This window comes from Hoplias malabaricus, chromosome X1 (genome assembly GCF_029633855.1).
Source record: "Hoplias malabaricus isolate fHopMal1 chromosome X1, fHopMal1.hap1, whole genome shotgun sequence".
Lineage (NCBI taxonomy): Eukaryota > Metazoa > Chordata > Actinopteri > Characiformes > Erythrinidae > Hoplias > Hoplias malabaricus.
The window spans coordinates 6132676-6160076 of record NC_089818.1 but is presented as its reverse complement, the minus strand read 5'-3'; the positions used below and the strand labels follow the sequence as shown (position 1 = coordinate 6160076).

General features: G+C 42.9%; 1 protein-coding gene across 1 annotated transcript; it reads left to right on the top strand.

Moving 5' to 3' along the window:
• The first annotated feature begins 3928 nt into the window (after window positions 1-3928).
• Window positions 3929-25211, top strand: LOC136676010 (gap junction delta-2 protein-like). Its single transcript, XM_066652858.1, has 2 exons — window positions 3929-3999; window positions 24168-25211. The coding sequence occupies exons 1-2, from the start codon at window positions 3929-3931 to the stop codon at window positions 25009-25011; spliced, it is 915 nt and encodes a 304-aa protein (XP_066508955.1). The 3' UTR covers window positions 25012-25211.
• Window positions 25212-27401: the final 2190 nt, after the last annotated feature.

The following is a 27401-nucleotide window of genomic DNA, read 5'->3' as shown; positions in this document are numbered from 1 at the left end:
GTTCATCAGTAGTTTGTGGCTTTGTTGCATGGTTTCTGTAGTTCTGTGGTTAGCTTTTTCTAGAGTTCCTTTTCCTCCTGACTGGACTCTTTGTATTGGTTATTCTTATATTTGTAGTCCTGTGTTTCTAGCTTGTTTCAGTGCCGTGTTAGTGTCTGTTTTAGTTTAATTATACTTTTCTCATATAGTAACCGTGCTTTTTGTTTTTCTTTATAGTTTCTATTTTAGCTTTATGCAGAGCCTGTTCTTTTCAGGGCTGGCACGGTGGCGCAGCAGGTAGGTGTCGCAGTCACATAGTTCCAGGGACCTGGATGTTGTGGGTTTGATTCTCGCTCCGGCTGACTGTCTGTGAGGAGTGTGGTGTGTTCTCCCTGTGTCTGTGTGGGTTTCCTCCGGGTGACTGTCTGTGAGGAGTGTGGTGTGTTCTCCCTGTGTCTGCGTGGGTTTCCTCCGGGTGACTGTCTGTGAGGAGTGTGGTGTGTTCTCCCTGTGTCTGCGTGGGTTTCCTCCGGGTGACTGTCTGTGAGGAGTGTGGTGTGTTCTCCCTGTGTCTGCGTGGGTTTCCTCCGGGTGACTGTCTGTGAGGAGTGTGGTGTGTTCTCCCTGTGTCTGCGTAGGTTTCCTCCAGGTGACTGCCTGTGAGGAGTGTGATGTGTTCTCTCTGTGTCTGTGTGGGTTTCCTCCGGGTGACTGCCTGTGAGGAGTGTGGTGTGTTCTCCCTGTGTCTGCGTGGGTTTCCTCCGGGTGCTCCGGTTTCCTCCCACAGTCCTAAAACACACGTTGGTAGGTGGACTGTCGACTCAAAAGTGTCCGTGTGTGTGTGTTGCCCTGTGAAGGACTGGCGCCCCCTCCAGGGTGTATTCCCGCCTTGCGCCCAATGAATCCAGGTAGGCTCTGGACCCACCGCGACCCTGAACTGGATAAGGGTTAAAGATAATGAATGAATGTTCTTTTCAGAAAGTGTTTCTGGCTTTCGTGCTTTGCCTCTATTGTATGTTTAATAGTAAAGCCCTTGTTTACTCATTTCTTTTTGTTACAGGTTAGTCTCTGTCTATCTTGTCCATTTCATTCAGGCTTTAGAAGACTTTATGTAGATGTGTTCAGCTTTACTTAGTTAAACATTCTCCATCCATAGTAAATCAGAACATAATTGACTCCTCGGTCACATTCTACATTCTACATTTTCTACAGGTTGTAGTTGCTCTTATTGTAAGGCCTTTAACATAGATCCTGAAGTTCTCACCACTGGGTGAGAGCTTGACCAGATAATTTTTCCTTCCTTCATTTACAGGGTTTCTTCTGAAATGAAGAGTGTGATTAAGTTACACACTTTCCTGCATTCAGCCTTCATATAATCATCAGTGAGAGTCAGGTGATGGTGGTAATGATCAGTTCTGGATCACAGATAGCACTCATCCTAGATGAACTGAATGAAGCTCCATCTTCCAGCACAAGTCCTTCTGTGTGTCTCTGTGTCTCTCCAGGCGAAAGCTGTGCCCTTGCTTGGTGTTGTGTGAGTTCATGGTGTTTGTGTACACATGCTCTGTCTCAGTGCAGCCCTGCTCAGAAAATTATGGCTGTATTTGCACTACAGAAGATAACACCGGAGCCGTCTCGGAGGGAATAAGCACCACAAATGGTCAAATCCATCAGCACCACTGTGATAACACAACACACACACCCCCGGGACCACACGCCGCTCCAAAACAGCTCCCAGAAGATGAGAGTAAAGATTGGAGATGTAAAAGAAAGACACTGAGCTCTGCATGGTGTTTGGATGGGAGAAGCCAGAGGAAGAGGTGAAGGGCTAGGATAAACAGAGAGAGATGGAGGGAGGAGTAGAGCGATGATTCCTCTCTCATAATCCTCTGGACACACGCATGAGCTGAATGTGGAGGAGGGGGAGAGAGGGAGAGAGAGAAAGAAAAAGGGGCAGACAAGGGTCGAAAGCAAGGGTCGCATCAACACACCCAGTGTTGGAAGTGGTATGAGGTTGTAATCATAAATGTGTGGTGCTCAGTGAATGAGGTACAGGACAAAATACGATCAGTTATTCACAGGCTTCTCTTTTCTTCCATTCATTGTCTGTAATTGGACTGTGGGAGGAAGCCGGAGCACCCGGAGGAAACCCACGCAGACACTGGGCCAACACATCAATCTCCTCACAGACAGTCACCCCGCAGCAGGTCTCAAACCCACAACCCCAAAACCCTGGAACTGTGTGACAGTGACACTACCGTGATGCTGATATTCATATTAATATTACAAAAGTGAATTAATATTAAACAAGCTGCTTTGAACCCACAGAAGGCACTGTTCAATGTTAACTGATATACTAGATTGTACATAATATTAAAACTGTACTATGTATGTTTGGCATGTTTGGAGTGTTGGCGCCCTCCCTGGTGGAACTACATTACTGCAGAAACATGCGGAAGAACATTCTGTGCATTCTGCATTTCACCTCCCTGTGGATTTATCTCATCATTTTGAGCGAGTTCAAAGAACTAAATGGATCAAATCTCAGTGATGGAAATGTCTCCTAAGTTATGGAGTTGGATTTGTGAGCATGTGAGGAGAGGAAGAAGAACGAGAGAGAGAGAGAAATAGAGAAAGATAGAGAGTGACATTGGAAGATTTTCCTTTGACCAATTTAAGGCCTTTTTAAACTGAGAAAGGAGCAGGGGGTAGAGAGAGCAAGAGTGGACAGAAAGAGACAGAGAAGAACAGGAGAGAGAGAGAGAGAGAGAGAGAGAGAGAGAGAGAGAGAGAGAGAGAGAGAGAGAGAGAGAGAGAATATGTGTGTTTGCATTTGTGTGTGTGAGTAGAGAGGGAGGGTGCGCAAAGGAGGGAGGGAGCGTACAGCCACAGTGACAGAAAGCGTGAGCAGAGTGGAGGACAGAAGTGTGTGTGGGGGAGAGAGAGAAAGAGAGAGAGAGAGAGCGAGAGAGAGAGCGAGAGAGAGAGAGAGAGCGAGAGAGAGAGAGCATGAAAGAGCACAAGGAGCTGTGTGAGTGAAGTGGAGAGTAAGAGAGGCTCGTAGTGACAGCAGGGTCAGAAGGAAGGAGGCAGAGAGAAAGAGAGGGACAGAGAGTGCGGTGAGGGAGGGGGAAAGGGAGTACACCCGGAGGGAAAGAAGAAAAGAAACTGAGAAGACGAGAGAGGGAATAAAAGAAGATGATGTGGAGAAACAGAACGAAGGTGGGACCACAGCAGCGGGGGTCCTTCTGCCGGGGCTGGAGAGAAGCAAGTGAAACGGACGGCTGAAGTGGAGGATCAGTGTGGCTTGGCATGAGAGAGAAAGAGAGAGAGAGAGAGAAAGAGAGAGAGAGAGTGCAGATATGTGTACGGTGTGTAACTGACAGCTCCCTGAGTCCAGAGCGCGGTCGGCATTGTGCCGCTGGTGCTGCCTGGTGAACGTGTCTGGTGGATTATAACAGATAAAGCACAGGCGAGGACTCTGGGGCTGTTTATGAGTGGCTGCTGCAGGTCAGAGCTGGAGTATAATTAACATTCCTCTCCAGGTTCCTCCTCTCTCCCTGAAGAACCAGGACCATCCAAGATAAAGCCTAAGGAACCAGACTAGCAGAAGTTTCTGAGGAACAATATGAACATTTAGAAGACCCAGAAGCTGCCAGGCTGGATCTTCAGCAGACCTAAAGAAGCCTGATGAAGACTAAAGAGAACATGCTGAAAATGCAGTAACACTAGAACCAGGCAGACTCAGGAGAACCACGAGGCAAAACCACGAGAGGAACATGCAGAATGTGGGAGCCTGGACCTTCTCGGAACTGAGGAAACTGCGGTAGTGCCTCTGTTTCTCTGTTCTGCTGCTGTTGTCACTGCTCTACCTCCAGGGAGACGAGGAGAACGTTACTGGTTCCTCGGTCAGTAACCAGCTCTTGGTGAATGCCTCCTGAGTCCAGCCATGGGGGAGTGGACCATCCTGGAGCGCCTCCTGGAGGCTGCCGTTCAGCAGCACTCTACTATGATAGGAAGGTGAGGAAGTCTGTTTATGCCCTTGCCGTTGTCGACCCCTGAGCAAAGGTATCCAGACTCACAGAAAGCACAGGGTGAGCAGTCACCGGAACAGAGAGGGTTCCAGCTGCTGTTAAGGGTCAAGGGTTTTTTCTTCTCCTGTAACCATCAGGTTTCAGGCACAAGGGTTTGTTAGGAGCAGTAAATTTAAGTGGAATTTCTATAATTTGTTTAACTTTTGACAATAGTTTTATTACAAATTACTCAGTTTAAGGAAACTAGCTCAGATTTACAGTTTCAGAGGCAGAAACACCATTTATGATTTTCACAAAGAAACCTAGCACTTTTCAGCATTCTCCAAGATACAAAATGATTCATTACTGAATCTAGAGAAATATTGGTCACATTCAGTGTGTCTCACAAATTCTGTTTTTAAATAAGCAAAAACTCTTTGCCGTTTAATTGGGAAATGATTTAAAACATGAAAATATGGAATATAAGTACAGCATTCTTGCAAAAATCTCACAGTTTAATGACAACCCCAAAAAATTATATTTTATACCTTTAGAAATATATTTACACAGTTCTTACAACAATCTCACATTTACGCTGTATTTAATATGATTTCACATTTTCATGTATTCATTTGAATGCTAATATAATGGAACAAATCAGTTTGTGTGTATTCTTTTCTGTGCCTGAGCTTCTCTTGGTGAATTGGTGAATTTCTTTAGAGATCATTTTTGTTCAGATGTTATTCTAGATTTTCGGAGCAAATCTGCTGAATTCACACATTCATCCTCAGAATATTGTTTTCTGCACTGTGTATCTTTGAAGATAGCTGGTCGTATCTGGACACAGGACTGTGTGATCCCTGTATCTAGAACTCAGAAGAGTATATCTAGAACGCAGAGCTTCTATGTTGGTATGTTGGAGGTTTGGGTGTATTACGGTGGCTTATGTCTGAGTGAGTGACTTCCTGGCTGATCATATGTTGGTGGGTTTTGAATTAATCCGTCGGCTGAGGGACGCAGCTCCAGCCTCGTGGACACTGCTTTAATGGCACAGAGGATTGAGAGACCTTACTTGACACAGATTACTTCTCTTTGTTTAACCCTCAGACTCTTGTTTCCATCTGTGTGTGTTTTATGCTCCATACTTTACTACAATATTCCTTTGAGGTCGACACGGCCGGGCAGCACACGTTAATACTGCTCTATAACAGCCATTTAATATTCATTACCCTTATGTGGTCGACAAATTCTTACACACTACAGGATGTGCAGGAGGTTATAAGGCTTCTGTTGTTTTGTTGCACAGATTTTTAAATGATGAATGCAAGGTAGTATATTAATGCTGTGCAAAAAATACATATGTCCATTTTTGTGGATTTTCAGTTACTACATCATTTGTAGTTTACACTAGGGATGTTCCCACATCTTTCTGAAAATGTCCTCTGTAAATATTATCCAGAACAGAGCCCTGTCAACACAGTCTGTGATGGGAGGGCATTAAGACCCTGTGGAGCAGTGTTTCTGGTCAGGACACACCTTTGATATTGATTAACCTGAGCAGGTATCTCCACAAATTCTTTCCTGGACCTCTTCCCTTCAGACCCATTGCTGAATTATATTACGTTACGGCACGTGTGCCCGAAGACTGCAGCCCTTAATGTCAGCAAAGAATTGAGCCCAACCCATGGTCTGTACTCTCACCTCCAGCATTTTTCAGGAAAGAATTACAGCCGAAACATTATGCCAACTGCATCTTTAAAGAACCTCTGTAAATCTGTAGCTGTTTCGCCTGTTAAAAGTGTGTCCTTGAACAGTTTGTCAGTCTAAGCTGAGAACCAGGAACCAGCCTCTGAAGAGTGAACTCTGATTTGGCACAAAGTGGCCTTCCTATTCCTTCCAGAAAATCAGGAATGATTCGTATTGAAGCGTATGATGATGATTATTATTATGTCATACCTTGGGAGTATGAATCTCAGTGTGACTGCTCTATTTACAGCATGAATGAGTCAATGTGTTGCTCCAGGACGACAAAGAGAAACAGAATGGCCTTCATGAGTGCAGAAGGAGATTCTGCCTCACCGCAGGTGGCTGCATGAAGCTGCACGGCTTCCTGAAGAGTAGGAAAACAGAACATTAGAAATACTTACCTTTTAATGCCTGTGTTTTTAGAGATGACTGTGGACTTGCTAATGTTTCAGAGAATGTCCAGCACTATGGAGGTCTAGAAAAATGCTGTAGTAGTGGAACTATCATTCCATCATTCATATCATTCATGTCTGTGAGGAGTGTGGTGTGTTCTTCCGGTGTCTGTGTGGGTTTCCTCCGGGTGACTGTCTGTGAGGAGTGTGGTGTGTTCCTGTGTCTGTGTGGGTTTCCTCCGGGTGACTGTCTGTGAGGAGTGTGGTGTGTTCTCTCTGTGTCTGTGTGGGTTTCCTCCGGTTGACTGTCTGTGAGGAGTGTGGTGTGTTCTCCCTGTGTCTGCATGGGTTTCCTCCGGGTGACTGTCTGTGAGGAGTGTGGTGTGTTCTCCCTGTGTTTGCGTGGGTTTCCTCCGGGTGACTGTCTGTGAGGAGTGTGGTGTGTTCTCCCTGTGTTTGCGTGGGTTTCCTCCGGGTGACTGTCTGTGAGGAGTGTGGTGTGTTCTCCCTGTGTCTGCGTGGCTTTCCTCTGGGTGACTGTCTGTGAGGAGTGTGGTGTGTTCTCCCTGTGTCTGCGTGGCTTTCCTCTGGGTGACTGTCTGTGAGGAGTGTGGTGTGTTCTCCCTGTGTTGGCGTGGGTTTCCTCCGGGTGCTCCGGTTTCCTCCCATGGTCCAAAAAAAAAAAAACCATATTAGTAGGTGCATTGGCGACTCAAAAGTGTCCATAGGTGTGAGTGAATGTGTGTGTGTGTGTGTGTGTGTGTGTGTGTGTGTGCTGCCCTGTAAAGGACTGGCGCCCCCTCCAGGGTGTATTCCTGCTTTGCACCCAGTGATTCCAGGTAGGCTCGGGACCCACCGTGACCCTGAACTGGATAAGTGGTTATAGATAATGAATGAATGAATGAAATACAGAGCCCTTTAAAATGAAATAAAAGATATATCTACTTCCCTTATGCTTTCTGTGGTGTACTGCAATCTTTAAGTATTTGTCCTTAGCAAGTCTTTGTTTTTGTGTTGTTAGGAAGAGACAAGAGACTGGAGCTTAGCATTGACTGGAGATTATTTAAACATAAAGAGAGTGCAGCTGAGTGGATTACAGACTGTCACCAGCTCAGTCAAGTCTGCAGAATCTGAGGTTTATTCGGATGCATGCAAAAAATAAGCACAGACACAGTTCAGTTGTCCATCACCAATCCAGTCCCGTGCAACAAGGAATATTTTAGGAGGGCCTTATATACATTGGACACTGGGAAGAGGGAGTAGGATTTTGAGGAGGGATAAGAGTAGGGCCCAGCCTAGTCCTAGTCTCATCCACAGACTCTGTGTCCACAAATAGGCAGAGAGTCTGATCCCTGCAGTGCATTAATCTGGCCTCACTGTCAGGATTCTGCTAGCCACATTCTGATTGGCTCTTTATACATCAATATACGTCCGTATATGGTGCTGGCTCTGGTACTGGTCCAATGTGAATCAAACAGCTTCACGGCTCCCTGACCTCTGTTCTACACCTGCACAAACACTCCTCCTTTTGGAGTGATTTGGATCCTTTTTTTTGGCTCATCTACAGGTCAGAATAAACACCTTGTAATTAATTGCCATAAGAGAGTTATGTGACATTGTAGCTCACTTACTGTCACCTGCAAAAGCTCTGCCCTTGCCATGTATTTTCAGTGATTATTGCAGGAAAAATTAGAGGAATTGTTATCCTTGTTTCTGGGATAGTTAACACCTTTTTGGGATCATGGAAGTTGCCAGTTATGGGGAACAACAAAGATGAGAATAAGAGGAGATGCAGAGGGTAGAAATAAGATAAGATGGATGATAGTTATCCCCCTATGGACAGGATACGGGCAAATGAAACTCTACAACAGACACGTTTAAGACTTTGGTTGTCCCTCATGTGGTCTGTGGTCCTTTACAGGACACTGTGTATGACTCTTTATTCGGAGTTGGCAGTTCCTAATGGACTCAGATGTTTGTGTCACTGCACACTGTGATCGTCCGCAGAGCTCTGAGACTGACATTAACCCACCGCGCTGACGCAGTTTAAGTGGGTCGTGAGGGATGGTGTGGTTATTGCACTGTCACAGTGTTCTTTATTTGATCTAAGAGAAAGTGCGACACCTTCAGCCATTCATCTGAGCTCAGTCCAAATGGGTTGTCACCATTTAGAAGGAGAGAAGAACATTCGGCACCGCTAACCCCAACTACTCTATCCTGAACACAGCAATACTCACACGCACAGCGTATCCACTGAGTGAGTGTATGAGTGACTGGGTAAGTGTGTGACACTGTCTACAGGTGTGAGTGTGTGACTGTCTGGGTGAGAGTGTGACACTGTCTACAGGTGTGAATGTGTGAGTGACTGGGTGAATATGTGATGCTGCCCTGGTTCTGGGGGCAGTGCTGGTCTGTTCGGTCTGTCTGTCTGCCTTCAGTTTATGTCTAAAATGTGTCAGTCTTCTGAAATGAAGGGGATTGATCTGGAGTTTGTCCTAACCTCTGGGAAGGCTTTACACTAATGTTGTAACATTGCTGATAAGATCTGATTGCATTCAGCCTTCACAAGAAATTGAATGAAGTCAAGTAACGATGTTTTATGATTAAATCTAAAAATGAATCTATTTTTATAATAGAACAATCTTCCTGTTAATCTCTGCAAATATTTCACACAATTTATTCATTTTTAAAAATAATAACATTTTAATATACATGTTAGTAAAGGGATACAAAACAGTTTTAAAGAACACCCTAGAAAAAACATGCAGAGGAGAGGAGAAGAAAAAGAGAGAGGTAGCAGATAAGAGGCAGAGAGTAGGGGAGCACAGAGAGGGAAGGTGAGTGAGATTAGCCAAGCCCTGAAGTGACTGGAGTCTGTTTGTCTCCTCGGTGTGAGTGCACACTGAGGCCAAGCCCTTAATAAGGCCTGAGTCTGTCGGCTGGACTTACATAGGTTATAAATGTACTCTCCTCGACACGCCATGGCCGAGGGAACACTCCCCTGCTATAGTCACCAAGCTCTTATCTCCAAAATAATATCTTACATTAATATATCGATGTGTCGAATGTAAATCATCTGGAATCTAAAGCTGTCGTGTGTACATACAGTGAACCTGCTCTTATAAAGGGGTCTAAAGGTCAGATTGCATTCCTGGGTTCTTGGTCTGTGTGGTTCCTGGGGTCCCTGGGGTGCACAGTGGTGGGTCTACAAATAAGAACCAATGCACAGTTCTCCTTGAGTGGTGAAGGATGGAGCTGTTGTTTGACCCCATGACCAATCATCATCCACCTCATCCCTCACTAAACCCCATGACCAATCATCATCCACCTCATCCCTCACTAAACCCCATGACCAATCATCATCCCTCACTAAACCCCATGACCATTCATCATCCCTCACTAAACCCCATGACCAATCATCATCCCTCACTAAACCCCATGACCAATCATCATCCCTCACTAAACCCCATGACCAATCATCATCCCTCACTAAACCCCATGACCAATCATCATCCACCTCATCCCTCACTAAACCCCATGACCAATCATCATCCACCTCATCCCTCACTAAACCCCATGACCAATCATCATCCCTCATTAAACCCCATGACCAATCATCACCCCGCACTAACACCCCCCCCTGACCAATCATCATCCCTCACTAAACCCCATGACCAATCATCATCCCGCACTAAAAACCCCACCCCCCCGACCAATCATGAACCCTCCCTAAACACACCAACCAGTCATCATCCCTCTCAGTGAAACTAAAGTGTAGGGGGCGCTGCTGGTTCCCTCTGCTGCACATTAACATTCTGCACATTCTGTCCTCCATTAACACAGAAGGGTTTGTGTGGATCAATCTGTATTGGCTGCATAGGGTGGTTCCTTAATCAGGAGCTTGTGTTTGATTGACTCCGCTAGACTTAATGGGCAGGTTTTAAAATCGGGAGCTGTAGTCTGATTGGTTATAGATGTTTCTCCTGAAGCGGGGATGGTGTGGACTGTCTCAAATTCACACAAATGCGTAACATGTTTCTCTCTCTGTGTTGGCACAGCATTAATGGAGCGTCTGTAATAGTGAAAGGGGGGTCTCACACATTCAGATGCCCTGATGGAATAATAAGCATGAGTCAACACATGGACGTCACCCACCACAAACACAAACACTTACAGCTCATTCATATTCACAGAGACACACACCACAGTCAAAGAGACAGATGGTCGTTACACCCCCACATCCCTCCCCTCATCACAGATATATTTTACTCCGTTGTAAAATCTGCCAACACTCAAAGCAGAACCAGAAACTCCAAAAGCAGAGCTCTTTACTCTTTATTCCACACTGAGCCTGATACTCCGCAGTTTAACATCCATCCATCCATCCATCCATCCATTATCTGTAACCGCTTATCCAATTTAGGGTCGCGGGGGGTCCAGAGCCTACCTGGAATCATCGGGCGCAAGGCGGGAATACACCCTGGAGGGGAAGCAGTTTAACATATGATCCGTAAAGTGTTTTTCCACATCATCCTCACCAAAGTTTACTTCTGCAATTACAAATGTGTCGCATTAATCTGTTTACACTATGTTCAGTATTTCACTGCTTACTGCTGTCTCTGCCACTGACACAGTAACCTCCAAGATGAGGGGTCTCATGCCTCCCATCAACTCCACCTTTTGGAGGTTTTACCAAGTGCCCTGAGTCTTCATGGCTGCTCTTTATTTGTACAAAAAAAACTCAAACTGTTCTCAAACTGATTTAGACACACAAGCATTACATACGAATTCTCTTAGAATGTTTGAGTTGCAGTGTAAAGGAGTGACTCTCTCCACACATTGTGGCCCAAAAAGAAAGGTGGTCCTGATCTGTTTTGGAGGCGGCGTTTATTTCAGGGAGCAGCTAACCTTAAAGTAACACTATATAAATTACAGCTTCAAAATCACTGTGATGATCCATGAGCTGTAATGGGGCGAACAGAGACTCTGTTGATGCTACTCCAGGCTCAACACTGCAGAAACTGTGCTATGTAACTTTTAGAGGAAGGTAGGAATCCCTTCATTTCAGGACAGTGCTGTATAAGTCAATTACACTCTACAACCATAGGGGGATCCCAGGAGCAAAATACCAAATCTTACTTAGTGTTGCTAAGTAATACAAAGCAGTGCACAGAGGAGTTTCCCAGCAGCACCCCCCAGAGTAAGGCTCTGTTGTCTGTTTGATTGGAAGGTGATTAAGAGTGTGGCTTGAAGGTTACCATTGGCGCTGAGCCATCTTCCAATCAGATTGGCATGTGAGATTTTGGCGGAACGTGGCAGGATGTGGGGAGGATGAACGGCAGCTTTAATCTGGATTACGGGCGCCCTTCCATTCTCCTGGACCTGCAGCTCTTTCCCCAAAACTCACGTCCACAAAGCAAAGGCAGAAACAGCGTTCAGAATCTCAAAAATAGTAACTTTACAGGAGAAGGTAAAAAAACAACTTCTTAACTTTAAATCACAGTCAATATAAAAATATTTAATTCCAAGTAAATTTGGAGCAGTTCTATTGGTCCATTCATCATGAATTTTTCACAGTGTCAAGGACAGCTGCTTTGTTCAAATGACGCAGTAAACTGAAAAATACATGAATATGTATATACCCTTAGCCATCCACACACAGACTCAGATTAGGCCAGATTAGAACCAGAGGTAGGTTGTAGGTGATTTGGAATAAATGCTAAACTAAACTAAAGCTACAGGACTGCATCTCAGACTCAGGAGTTTCCTTGTGCTGCTGTGTATCCTATCACTGTATAAAAGAAGCTCCATGCTGCCTTCATTAAAGGAAGCTCTGCAACAGTCTTAGAGCAACACGTTACCACTTCCATCAGAATCACAGCCACTGAAGTAAGAATACGTTCCTGTTCGTAGGTGTTTGTTCAGAAAACAGATTGTATTCTTAGCTTTAAAAAGGAATGCAGCGACAACAAATAATCACACTGTTAAGGAAGAATCGCTGATGAAAGTTTCAGATTCAGACACTGTGTTATGAGCAGACGAGGAACATCATTCACAACACTCAGTAATGTTAATTAGATGATCTCATTACGATAGCTAATTAGACTTTCTCTGATCTTGTTGAATAAACTCACACTGCATGCATCCTTTTAAAGTATTTGCATTTAGAATAATAAAGCTGTGACCTCCTACAGACGCAGGACAGCTGAGTATCTCCTGATCACATGAGACTAACCAGCTGCCTGCAGCCAACAGTGATCGCCAGAGTGAAGATGATGAGACGTCCAAGACTAATGGACTTGTCTCACACTGAGGATCATAAATCATATGAATCTCAGTTGGAGGAATGAGCTTCAGAAAGTGTGCACCACATTCATTCGTGATATTCCTATTTACTACGTGAGTAGTACACTCTACAAACAGATGTACACTTCCTGAAGAAACTACAGCATCTGTAGGGAGAATATCATTAAAATGAATTAAAGAAGGAAATATGGGGAAAACTGGAGAAGGAAAGAGAAAATTTATTGAAAAGGGGAAAGTAATGCAAAAACAGAATAGATAAAAGAAAGGAATAACCAAATAAGTGAAGAAAGAAATATAGGTAAATGAAACAATTAAAAGGAATAAACATATTCAAAAATGTAAGGAATCATGCAAAATGTTATGTTAGAGAAGAACAAAGCAGTTCTGCACTATCTGCACTAATGCAGACCTGTACAAAGCAACACGCTAGTGCGCAACACAGTGTTTGTGTGGGTGGAGGGTGGTGTTGGAATCACACAGCTCATGTCTTGAGGTTGTGGGTTTGAACCCGGCTCCCGGCGACTGTCTGTGAGGAGTTTGGTGTATTCTCCTCATGCCCATGTGGGTTTCTTCTGATGGTCCAAAAACACACGTTGGTAGGTGGATTGGCTACTCAGAAGTGTCCATATATGTAACTGAATGTGTGTGTCACCCTGTGAAGGACTGAAGCTTATTAATGTTCACTAATAAACAGAGCTTGTAGAACTGTTGTAAAAAGTAGTACCATACCTCCACTGGAATTCTGCTTAAAGAAACTGCTATATAAACCCCCTCATTAGGACATGGGAACCATTAAAAGACACAAAGCTTTTCTGACTCAAGGCCACGAAGGAAAAGGTAAAAATAGTGTAAACCACAGAGCAAAGCATATTCAGCTGAACAGAGAAGTAAATTCTGTGTGAGTAATTAATTTATTCAGAGACGGTGATCTGTTCAAACCAGTTCTAAAGATTCTCAAAGGATTTTGATTTGCACAGTGCAGTAAATAAAAATCATAAACCACAGGCTGTCATGGTTAAACACAAAAGGAAAAGCTTTGGCTGAGAGTGCCATAGGCTACAGCTTCACCGGTTTCCAAACGATAGCTTTCAGCTCCTAATCCAGCCTTTCTGTTCATTGGATATGCAGTTTAACATCTCTATAGATTTCTTTAGCTGCATTCTTTTTAACCACCTTCTCTGTAGCTTTTAGTCATCTCCTCTTCAGTCCCCTTCTCTTTGGCCCTTTTTTTTTTAGTCCCCTTCCCTTTAGCCCGCTACTCTTTAACCCTCTCCTCTTTAGTCCCCTTGTCTTTAGCCTCCTACTCTTTAACCCTCTCCTCTTAAGTCCCCTTGTCTTTAGCCTCCTACTCTTTAACCCTCTCCTCTTAAGTCCCCTTGTCTTTAGCCTCCTACTCTTTAACCCTCTCCTCTTAAGTCCCCTTGTCTTTGGCCTTCTTCCCTTTAACCCTCTCCTCTTTAGTCCCCTTGTCTTTGGCCCTCTTCCCTTTAGTCCCCTTCCCTTTAGCCTCCTACCCTTTAACCCTCTCCTCTTTAGTTCCCTTCTCTTTGGCGCTTTTTTTTTTAGTCCCCTTCCCTTTAGCCCGCTACTCTTTAACCCTCTCCTCTTTAGTTCCCTTCTCTTTGGCCCTTTTTTTTAGTCCCCTTCCCTTTAGTCTCCTACTCTTTAACCCTCTCCTCTTTAGTCCCCTTCTTATTAGAACCCTTCTCCTCAGCCCTCATTTCTTTAGCACTCTCCTCTTTAGTCCCCTTCTCTTTTGCCCCTTCCCTTTAGCCTCCTACTCTTTAACCCTCTCCTCTTTACACTCCTTGTCTTTGACCCTCTTTTCTTTATACCCCTATCCTTCAGCCCTCTTGTTTTTAGCCATGTTTTCTTTAGCCATATTCATCTATTTTCTCTTTAGCTCTATTCTCTTTAGTCCTCTCCTATTTAGCCCATTCTCTTTGGTCCCCTTTTCTTTAGCCCCCTACTCTTTAACCCTCTCCTCTTAAGTCCCCTTGTATTTTTACATAAATAAATTATTTTAAATAAAAATAAAATTTAAATATTTTAGATAATATTACCTTTTATTTAGATCTAGCTAGCATTTTCCCATTTGGCTTTAGCTATGTTCCTTGTACCTATCTACTCTTTACCTTTTAACCATTTTTTTGCTAGCTGTTTTTCGTCACAGTCATTTCAGCCATCTTCTCTTTAGCTGCATCATGTCTGGTGTTTCTCTCCCTCTCTTTGCATTCAGAAGGTGGCGAAGGATCTCACTGAACAGAATTTAATTTAATGGGCCACTGCACAGAGGAGGAGGTGTTTGCTTGTGCTCTTGTGTCCTTTAGTTCACCACCAACCCATGGCCTATGATTGTAAACATCAGCTGTTCTCAGGTGCACACTCTCCTGTTTCCAGCTAACGCTGAAAAAGCTGCAGGTTGTTGTGTGGCTGGTCGTTATCTCAATACAGTGACTGCTCCAGCACTCCGCGGTCCACCCTCTTCCCTCCTCCTTCCCTGCTCTCTTTCTGCCCCTGTGCTGTTGCCGTGGTAACAAGCACAGGAAGATGGGTGCAAGAGAGATGGAGTGAGGCATGTGAAGGAGGGTGAGAGTGTTGTGGGTAAAAGCCTTTCTCCCCCTCTTTCTCTCTCTTCTGTTCTGCAGAAAATATTCTCTTGGCATCTTGCAGACAACAAAACATTCAGACATTTCTCACTATTAAAGAATATTATGCCACATTTCTAGATTTAAAAAAATATATAAAGTGATATTTTCAGGTGAAATTTTATAGCTTTCAAACCTTATTTCTTTAAAAAAATGAATCATTTGGACGTAGCAATATACAATTGTAGTAATTCTAGCCACAGGGGGGGGTGTTTTCTCATTTTGTTGTACACAGCTCGTCTTTATGAGCTAATAACTGTTGTGAAATTGCCTCAGAATTCCATAAACATTAATATTAAGGAAATTGTGGAAATTATGTAAATCTCAATGAATTATGAGGTCAATAGATTGAGGAAACTTTATAAATGTACTTAAAATACTTCTAAAAGATTAGATAGAGTGTCAGCATTTAAGATTATTTCACTCACAATGAGCTCAAAAGATCTTCTGTGGTGAATAATTATTTCCGTTATCAAATGGCCATTCGTCTCCACAGACAGTGACTCCATCTGTAGAAGTATGTAGATGTAGAAGTGGAGAAGTTAAACAACTTCTACATTTCCATTTAATAATGAATTTACAATTAGGGCATAATGCAGTGTGACTACAGCTCAAAGCCTGAAGGGAACAAAACAAACTACAAATGAATCGCTGCATAATCTTTAAGTTATTTATTTAGATAAATCAACACAATTAAGATGTTTTATGTGATAAAATGAAAGCAGTCAAATGTTCTTCATTTGTCCTAAATGTGTTATAAATATGCCTCAAATAAACATTGATAATGCAACATACACATAGCCAAACACATGATAACAGTAACATACAGGGGTTAGACAATGAAAGTGAAACACCTGTCATTGTAGTGTGGGAGGTTTCATGGCTAAATTGGAGCAGCCTGGTGGACAATCTTCATTAACTCCACACTGCACCAGTAAGACCATGTGCATCCAATGGTTCAAACACTGTGTCCTGAAGGCGGTGCCGTGTATCAGGACGACAATGCACCAATACACACAGCAAGACTGGTGAGAGATTGGTTTGATGAACATGAAAGTGAAGTTGAACATCTCCCATGGCCTGCACAGTCACCAGATCTAAATATTATTGAGACACTTTGGGGTGTTTTGGAGGAGCGAGTCAGGAAACGTTTTCCTCCACCAGCATCACTGTGCAGGACTTGTGTATGTCATTCCCAAGACGAACTGACGCTGTATCGGCCGCAAAAGGAGGCCCTACACCACACTAATAAATTATTGTGGTCTAAAACCAGGTGTTTCACTGTCATTGTCCAACCCCTGTAGATGTCCTCTTCTCTCAGTACTTCTGCAGTCCTTGTTTTTGCTACGTATCAGACCTCTTCCCCTGGCAGAATCAGGGATGTTTTAGTGATTCCTTTATTTATTCATATTCTTTAAGTGTTTCATTCTGATGAGGGTCATGTTGGGTCCAGAGCCTGACCAGAATCATTGGGTACAAATATTTACCAATAGAAACACTCTGGAGCTGCTGCAGATGAGCCCTAGATCCCCATGCCTAATATCATGTGTGGGCTACAAGGTAATAAAAACTTCAGCATTCAGAACATACAGAGTAAGAACCCCCTGTGTTTGATGACAGCGTATATCCAAACAAATGACAAATGATCTGCTTTGAATTTTGAACACGCATGCGATGTTTTGATCCAGTCTGACAGACCGATCAGCCCCTGAGGAAAGAAACATTTCACACAAAGAAAAATAACGCAGTGTTTAACATGTTTTCTCAATAAGGTGATGTGAAAACTTCTTAACATAATCTCTTTTAGGAGCACACTTTATTACAGTGCCATGGGCAAGAGAGAGAGAGAGAGAGAGAGAGAGAGAGAGAGAGAGGGGGGGGGGAGAGAGAAAGACAGAGAGAGAGGGAGAGAGAGAGGGAGAGAGAGAGGGAGAGAGAGAGAGAGAGAGAGAGAGAGAGAGAGAGAGAGAGGGAGAGAGAGGGAGAGGAGAGGGAGAGAGAGAGAGAGAGACAGAGAGAGAGAGAGAGGGAGAGAGAGACAGAGAGTGAGAGAGAGGCAGAGAGTGAGAAAGAGAGAGAGAGAGTGAGAGAGAGGCAGAGAGAGAGACGGAGGGAGAGAGAGACAGAGAGAGAGAGAGAGAGAGAGAGAACTGGCGTTAAGTTGGACTAGGTGGGGGTTGGGGCCATGGATAATCTAAAGCTATTGGATGGCATTAAAAAAAAAAAAACCTACTAATGCAAGAATCCCTCTATTGGCCCCAGTACAGATTAAAGGTTGAGGGTTTTGGTTGTGGAAGCCATTATATAATTCATTCTCTGATGAGATTTTCTTTTTTCCCCCTCCTGTTTTACATTGCTTTTTTCCATATTGGCATTTGTTTTTAATTTACAGAAAATCTCCTTCAGTGAGTTTCTGTCCATCCCTAGCTGCATTTACTCTTCATCACTCTCATGTCTCTGACTGTAAACAACCCACAGAACATTTCACTGGAACAAACAAAACTCTGCACTCGATCCCACTCAGTTCTTGATTCTTCACAAGGGCAACATGCATTTTTATGAATTTATTTATTTATTTTTGGCTTGGACTGAACCAGATTACAGGTGGAGGTCTATGTTTATTCTGTCCAGCTAGGGACAATGTGGCTGATTTGGCGTGGATTAAATCCGGACCCCTTGACCCCACAGCTGGAGTACGAGCGCTGTGCACAAATCCATTTCGATTTAGATTAGAAACCAGGGCTGTTCAGATGCATCAGATATTTATCTAGACTGACACCTTCACCGGGCAAACAGCGCTCCATCTCAACAGTGCTCAGTCTCATAAATCAGCAGCGTTACAGTATTCAGACTTTGGAGGGGCTTTGCTAAATGTCAGTGATGCATTTGACGTTTATCTGACAGTTAGATTGTTATATCCCCAGGCGGCGTTGGCTTGGTCTCATCAGTTTTATTTTCTACTTATTTGACCATCGCTTATTGCAGGTAATTATTCACTGATGTCTGTGCAGCTTTAGTGTTTCACGCCACATCACACATTGATTAGTGATTAGTGATTAGTTTAAACCACAGAGTCTGAAAACACTGACCTCTGATTTAATTTATTATAATAACACACTGACATCAAGTGAATGTGTGAGCGTGTGAAACTGTCCACAGGTGGGTGAGTGGGTGAATATTTCAACCTATTGAAGCCTTTTACATATTTCTCTATAATAAATCCAAGTTTTTTCTTATTTTGTTTTCACCTTTATTAGCCATTGAGTCTCCGATGATCTCAAATGCTGCCCTCAGCCTCAGGCTCACGTCTTCTTCAAGACACGTGCGGTGAACCCACAGCTTCATTTTGAAGTGCTGCTAATCTAAGGCCGGAATCATACTGAACACAAGGACGCAAACACAGACGCTGTGCAGATGGCTTTCACACATAGTTGTGTTAAAAATGTCTCACGACACGTGAGCAAAGGGCTGAAACATACTTCACGCAAGGATGCAAATGCCAATGCTTTGTAAGTGCATGTTCCTGCTGTACAAACTCAACATGCACTCTTAGAACATGTAGTACTCTGATAGAGAGCAATTATATCGTCTGTAAACAGGACAGGGTTAAACATATCTATTGTAGAGTACATTACAGGCGCCCCCTCCAGGGTGTATTCCTGCCTTGCGCCCAGTGGTTCCAGGTGGGCTCTGGACCCACTGCGACCCTGAATTGGATAAGGGTTACAGATAATGAATGAATGAATTACAGGACAGTAGAACCGAGTATAGTTGCGATTTCTTGCCAGGCATTTCCGAACCCTGTCCGATCAGAATGTAGAAGTGAAGATGTGCTTGTATGAGCGAACCTATTCTGTGAGTGATTCCTCCACAGTGCAAGTGCGAGATGCATTCTAAGCACTCCCTACAACTAGAGTCCAGTTGACAAACTGCAGGGCGTTGGCCAGGCGTTGCCATTGGCGTTTGCGTTGTTGATTGAAGTATGTTTCAGCCCTAACACTAAGCAGCTCTATGCTCCAGAGGAGAACACACACCACCCTTGTCACGTCAGCCCACTATGCTGAGTAGCACTGAGACAATGGTCTAAAACTGGGAACTATCCTGACACCATTTCAAAGTAAGAAAACACTTATAAAGGTTTAGAAACCTTTATAAAAGGTTTAAAATCTGTTTGTTACATGGTCATTTATTAGGTTGTAAACACCTTAAAGTTCATTAATAATCATCTGTAACACAGACATAGAAATGGTGACCTTTTTTCGGATAAAAAGGCAAATTTATGCTCAACGTTAAATACGTCCATACTCTGCATTCATTTCGTATGTAATTTGCATGTTTTCTGAAAGCTTATGGATGTGGACGGGACAGAGAAATACCTCTGGAGACAGTGGGGGCAAGATGTGAATCGCTGGGCCTCACTCACAGGCGCACTGTGCTATTCTCATGCCTGATGTGTTATTGGGCCAAAGCTATTGAATGCCCTGAAATTTCCAAAAATATTGGAAATGTTTGTCATCAATTTGCCTCGTTGGTAAGACAAGTGAATAAAATTCTCTGTCCAGACGTTGCACAGTATTTAAGGGCCTCACAGACCACCGCTGTGGGGTACGCTGCCTTTTTAGTCACTTTTTAAAGTTCCTCTGCTGCCGCCAAGTTTGATTTTTACTCAACAGCCATGTCAATGGAGCTAACGCAAGGACGTATGTGGGCAGTGACAAACGTAAATGAGCCTTAATACTGAAAGTGTCAGAGAACTATGTTGAGGTACAGAATAAGCTCAGCTGTGACGATGTGAATTTCATATGTTAAGGTAGAGCAGATTATCTTTAATGTCTAAACAGTTACTCTGTTGGTGGTGAATTTATTAAACTTGGTGGTTAAATGGTTAAAAGCTAACACGGTTAATGCAGTGCGATGGAGAAAACAATGTAAGGTCAGTGTCTGGCAGGATCTGAGGTTTAAATGTAGATGGATGTGGGTTCACAATTTTGCAAACAAGTAGCTGTTACCCTTCTGTCTATGTGTTATAACAGGTTATTAATGATTTTAAAGTATTTATAACCTAATTAATAAACAAATTGTAAAACATTTATAAACCTTTAAGTGTAGTCTTATTCAAAAATGGTACTGTTATTTCTTTAGCTCAGCACAACATGTAAAATCTGGTCATAATATTGTTGATGCGTTAAATTTGTGACTTACTACCTCTCCCCTCGTCACCCCTTACGCTGTACTTTAGCCTGACATTAATGATGCCTATATCAACTGATCTTTAAAGAGGTAGCTCGCTGCAAAGATGGTTAAACACTGTGGCTGAAGTGCCGTGTATGTGCAGTAGGATGTACTCACATGTGCGTGCGGTGTATGTGTGTGGGTTGTAGATAGCTTCAGGCAAAGACGAGGCCTGTGTAGCGTGATCAAATCCTTCCTTTGTGTCCACTTTAAAAATGAATGAAATGAGAGACTTTGTTAGAAGCAGACAAGGACAAGGAGGAGAGAACATCTAGAGAATTTATTTCAGAACAGGGAGAGTTAGCAAAATGTTAGCATAGTTTTATGCTAACTACCTTTGCTCACCTTACTGACACAGCACATACAGCCAAAAGATTTATATAGTGAATTTAGCATTTTTAATGTGGCACTCATTGTAGATTTAAATGTTCAGTTGTGCATATTATGGCTGTGTTTTTATGACTAACATTCTCTGTAAATTAAAGTGCAGTGGTGTCTTGCAGAAAATATTTTTTTTTATTTTTACCTTACGTTAATCCTCTGCACCTGATTGCTGGTGTGAGATAAGGGTACTGAAGTCTTGTGGTGCTGAGAAGCCGACCCAGGTTTCTCTGGCTTCAGGTTTGAAGGCTTGAGTGCGGGATGTAGTACAGCAGACAGAGTAAGTCAGGGTTGGGATGTCAAAACACACAAGGCAAGGTGGCGCAGGGGCAACCATAAACCAGCCAAGAAGGGGGCAAGGGAAATCAACAGTAAATACAGTGTATACAGGAAATTGGTTTAGAAAACATCAGGAATGATTTGAAAATGCTTGTGTAGTGCCCTGTGCCATTAAACGGACTGTAAAACAGAAAAAGTGGTGCTTTTCCAGAGTGTGAAAATAGTTTCAAATTAAATAATCATTTAGCACCGACTGCAACATTTAAATCATTATAACTGGGTGCTGCGATTTCACATTGAAAATCAACAAGTAATTGACATTCCTTTTACTCAATGATGTCACTGTGGCACCAAAGAAGGCCAATCATATTTCAGGATGTTTGCAAAATTGCATGGAGTGGTTCTTTATGATTGGTCTAATGGAGCTTCTCCACTGCATGGAACCTACATGACTCAACTCGACTCTGCTCTTTTGCTTTTCCACTGGCCATTTATTCCCTGCTCGCTTACAGTTCCAACCATGCCTAATAGGAACTAAATCGTGATTTGTAAACCCTGCAGAGCGAATGCAGAAAATACTTAATTACTGGCAGCTTACACATTTGTTTTTATCCAACTCACAATGGCAAATGACTCACAATTACGAGCTGTTTTCAAAAGGTTGAAACACTCCTTGGGTTGTGGCTGGTAAAAATCTCCAGTAAAAGCCAACGTGCAACAAGGAAAACTGATCTGAGAACTGGGGCGTGGAACTGTTTTCATTCCAGAATAACAAATACAACACACAAATACACAACAATTAAACCGTGCGTAACATTTACCACCTGCATGGTTATGGTTTTCAAAGCCTGTGGCTCTATTTCTTCTCCATAGGAGGGTCTTTTTTTTTTTTTTTTTTTTTTTTTAAGCTGTAGATGGAACTGATTCTACATTCAGAAGAACACTAACTGCATGCGAATGTGCTACAAAACTTACAAATGTGTTACAAATTTAATCTTCAGCCACTCATTTTTGCCCCAAATACACCTCTCCACCTTAAAAGACGCGGAGCTTCTGAACGTAAACAAACAAGAGAACATTTCTCAAAATCGCAGACGTTGCCTTTAAGACTGCAATTAAAACATTAAACCTTTGTGTCAGGCCACCCTGTTCTATTGGTTAATGATTAATTGATACACTATTGATACATTGTCAGTAAATGGTGCACCTTGATTAGTGTGAATACTTCATTACAGCATATCGTTCTGTTAGTTCATTAATTACATCTCTTGATACACTCACAAATCTCTCACCTTTAATCTCTCCCTCCTACAGAAATAGCAATTCAAGAATAGAAATTAAGGTTTGCTACATTGCCTGTTGCCATAGCAAGAGAGCAGAGCGTGTTCATGTGCTTAGCAAATTAATGTGTGAAACATCAGTGCTGAAGGTTACTGTGTTAACTGAGTTTAATGGTACAAAAGGCGCTTCTATAATTAGAGCTGAAGAAAGCAGCAGCTCTCGCTTTCAAATTAGACCACTTCATTATAACAGTGGAGATGGCAGGAAAAAAGGAGTGAGGCTCATTTAAATAGAGAAAAAAGGCTAATTAGCATGCTCTTGCTCCAGTGCTAAGAAATTACGTCAGTTGAAACGCTGCTTTCAGATGGCCAAAGGAGATCGGGGTAAAATTCAAATTGCACTATGGTATAGTCATATTCCAATCTGCAAGCAAAATAAGTCAGTAGATACATTAACTATATTTCTAAGTCAGTATTGTGTCTCTTAAATCCATTGTGTCTCACTCAGCAAAAATGATCAAGGTGCAAAAGCACACAATGTTAAGACAAAATCTTGGACAAAATCAAAAAGGTATACAAGGAAGGTTCTGATGTATCTTAGCCATACATCACACTTGACAGCTGATTATTTTAAGTATTAGCCATCAGCTGAACTACAAAATCAGCGGCGCGGTGGAGCAGCAGGTAGGTGTCGCAGTCACATAGCTCCAGGGGCCTGGAGGTTGTGGGTTCGATTCCTGCTCCGGGTGACTGTCTGTGATTAGTGTGGTGTGTTCTCTCTGTGTCCACGTGGGTTTCCTCCGGGTGATTGTCTGTGAGGAGTGTGGTGTGTTCTCCCCGTGTCCACGTGGGTTTCCTCCGGGTGCTCCGGTTTCCTCCCACAGTCCAAAAACACACATTGCAGGTGGATTGGCAACTCCTAGCGCTGGGATCTTGGGTTCAGGTCCCATCTGGGTGGAGTTTTCTATGTTCTCCCTGTGTCTGCATGGGTCTCCTCTGAGGTCTTTTGGTTCCTCCCACAGTCCAAAAACATGGAGCTTAATGTGAATTGACTTCTCTCATAACTGTTCTTGTGTGAGTGAATGAGTGTGTATGTGAATGAATGTCTGTATGTACGTATGCCCAGATATGGATTGGCCCTTTATCCTTGGTAAAACCCATAATGTTTGATGCAGTCTTTCATCTGGACAGTTGTTCCTGGTTGAGAGGATGCTGTGTGTGTTTGGCTGTCACTTCTCACCAGTGTGTGTGTGTGTGTGGATTGAGCAATGGAATTGTGTTCTGTGTAATATTAAGTGTAAAGTGTCCTTGGGGTCTAGAATTGCCCTTTATCACTGTAAATATGTAACTAAACATAAAACATGGTTTTTAATATCCTAATAGTAGTTTAACTTGCTAAGGTCCTCCTCATAATTGCTAAATAGGTGCTAAAACAACCTTGAACCAAATAAGTGGCTACAGATAATGAATGAATGAATGAATGAATGAATGAATGAATGAATGAATAGGTGCTGTGGTATACCCAATGTGTTTGTTTGATATTTTCTATGAAAGGCCAGGTTGTTGCAAGGTTTCTTGCTATGGTATTTCAGGTGGATGCAAAGGTGTTTCAGGTAGTTGATATAGGGGGTGCTCTAGTATTTTATGCTGTGTTTAAGGTGTCATTAATAGATGTTATTAAGTTATTTCTTGGTGGGTGCTATGTTACCCCAGATGTTTTCAGGGCAGATGCAGTTCAGGTGGTTGCTCTGATTTCAGGTAGTTGCTAGGGTGCCAAGTGGTTGCTGTGGTCCCATGTGATTGGTTCAGTTCTGCTGGTGGATTCATATTATTGTGATCTTTCAAACAATTGACAAATATACCTCAGATTATAACTGCTTTTATAACTCTCCTTTTATATCCCTCTTCTAGGATACTGCTGACAGTGGTGGTAATCTTCCGGATTCTGATTGTGGCCATCGTGGGTGAAACAGTGTACGAGGATGAGCAGACGATGTTTATGTGTAACACGCTCCAACCTGGCTGCAACCAAGCTTGCTACGACAAAGCCTTCCCAATCTCGCATATCCGTTACTGGGTTTTCCAGATTATCCTGGTGTGCACCCCAAGCCTGTGCTTCATTACCTATTCAGTACACCAGTCGGCCAAGCAGCGTGATCGCCGGTACTCTTTCCTGTATCCGATGTTGGAGAGAGACTACACCCGCGAAGGCACCCGCAAACTACGCAACATCAATGGCATCCTGGTGCAGCATCCAGACAGTGTGGGAGGCAAGGAGGAGCCTGACTGCCTGGAAGTAAAAGAGATCCCAAATGCACCACGAGGACTGACCCATGGCAAGAGTTCCAAGGTACGCAGGCAAGAAGGTATTTCCCGCTTCTACATCATCCAGGTAGTGTTCCGCAATGCCCTCGAAATCGGCTTCCTTGCGGGTCAATACTTTTTGTATGGATTCAGTGTACAGGGGATCTTCGAATGTGACAGATACCCTTGCCTGAAGGAAGTGGAATGCTATGTTTCACGCCCCACAGAGAAAACAGTCTTCCTTGTGTTCATGTTTGCCGTCAGCGGCATCTGTGTGGTGCTCAATCTCGCCGAACTCAACCATTTGGGCTGGAGGAAGATCAAGGCGGCAATCCGAGGAGTACAAGCACGCAGAAAGTCCATCTGTGAAATCCGAAAAAAGGACATGGCTCACTTATCGCAACCACCGAATCTGGGCCGGACCCAGTCTAGTGAGTCAGCGTATGTTTGATTCCCCTTGTGCCCAGTTCAAAAGGCAAAGATGAGCATGTGAATGTTTAAAGTAAGGGAGAGAGAGTGGCTCCATTAAGCCAAGCCCAATAACCACAAGCCACTCCCTCTCTCTGACTGCCAAGTGTTGAAAATTTGAAGCAGTGTTGAAGATTAAAGTTTATTTATCGCAATCTGCACAACATTTAATGTTGAACAGAGCAGAAATGGTACATAGTCTTTGCATTCCATTCGGGCTGTTGAATGAAGGGGGACAATGGGGGAGCGCAGGAGGTGAATACATATTCCTAGATTCTTAGTCCTGCTTAATATCAAGTGAGATATGAGGGCCAAGAGTGGAAAGAGGAGCGGAAGGGCCTTCAAGAAAAGATGACGTATTTCCACGGCAATGTGCTACAGAAATAAGTCCTTGGAATATTACTGCAGATGAATAGTGCTGGAGAGAAGGAAAGAAAATGGGAGAGTATCTGCAAATGTTGTGAATCACTGTCATGGAACTGGTGCCAGAACAAAAATATTGTTTATATTTGGTCTCCTGTCAATGTATCATGTAAAGAAAAAAATGTATCATTTTATCTCCATGGGCTTCATGATGGCACAAAGGACTTACCTCAGCTTGACAGTGCCCTTGCAGACACCTACTGTCTCCGTTTCAGTCTAGCAACCTCTGCCATCATCTTGTGTGGCTGAGAAAGCACTGTATGTGCCCAAGAAGAGGAACGTTTCACCTGGTGTGCCATGAAATTTACATGTGTACAAGAAAAGGAACGGGAGAAATGGATATGAGTGAATGAAAACTTTTTTGTGACATGACTTGGTGCCATCATCTTCAGAATGACTCTTCTGTTATAATCATATGTCATAATTTATCATCGTAGTATCATATTTTAGTTACCAAATCAATATTTACATAGATCCATTTTATCTTAATTAGAATAAAAAAAAATTATTTATTCAGAGATTTCATATATACAGATAGTTATTGTTTTTTTCAAAGCTTTTCTTTCTATCGACACTGATTTTATAAAAAAAAAAAAAAGGAGATGTAAAGGTATTTAAAACGGCATGTTTACAAAGCACTATGGATGTGGATTGTGAGTTTCGTCCTGAAACAAAAGACAGAATTTATTTTGATTTGGATTTTCTTTGCTTGCTTTCTCAGTGTGTCGTGTTGGTTCGCATGCCTTTACGCGAGAAAAGAAAAGATGGCAAGAAATGAACATGTCTTTACGCATGTAAGCGCTGCACCTTGTATAAGACTAGGGGGTGTGGGAATGGCTGAGGGGACTCACTGAGGGAAGAACTAGCTGATAATGCTCTTATATTCAGACAAATTGTAGTCCAAGGCCAAAAAGACTTCGGCTTCTTTAAAGAAACATTTGGCTTTAGGTGGAAGTAGGGATATAAGCAAATGAACAAATGCTTTGGGTCCTTGCTGAGTGTCAAGAGAAAATTATGTATCTCTCTGTGTAGCGTCTTTTACACTCAGAAATGTACAGGTTTTGCATTATTTACAGCTGCTGCCCTTAAACAGTATTTTACTGGGTTCACGTTGACCATGAACATCCCTTTAAACAAAACCGATGATAATGAAGTTCCCTGAAAGGTCATTACTGCGGGTTTTTGAAATTTGAAATTTCCTTCAGATGTTTACAGCAAACGGCTAATTATTTCAATACGTTTATTATTGAAAATAATAACTGTAATTTCGCCTGTCTGCCTGAGATATGTTTCACAGCAGGAGCATATAGCCTAACTCTCAGAAGCCTGGTAGCCTGGGTGCACTGTACATTTTGATAGCAAATTAAAACGGCTCCTGGTTTCTATAACAGCAGTGAACTGTTTCACATCAAATCACTCTGAAAGAGGTTCACTTTAAAAAGGAGGAGAGGTTGTGATCTACTGTCAGTCTCTTGTGTGTCAGGTTAAAGCAGGGTGTAAGGTCTCTGCACACTTGGACTTAATGTTCCATTCAGACACAATTAGCTCTGCATTAGCTGCACTTGAGCGTAAGTGTTTAAGCCGACACACTTTCCCCCTCCCTGCCTTCCACGTGCAGAGAAAAGCAGTGACAGACAGCAGTGAAAAAACACAGAGACAAACCAGAGCATCTAGTGCAGACAAACCAGAAGAAAATGCCGTCAGGAAAAAGACAGACAGAGGAGAGAGAGAGAGAGAGAGAGAGAGAGAGAGAGAGAGAGAGAGAGAGACGTTCAGACAGTCACGTGTTCCATCTCTGGCACGTCTCACACACAAAGTCCTTAGAGGAGAGGAGCTATTAGATTTGGAACAACAAAAGCTATAGCATATATTTGCTAAAGCCATAATTCACTTTTTGCTCCCAGCTCGCTAAACACATGATACTAAAATAAGATGTACGATGGCTGTTTC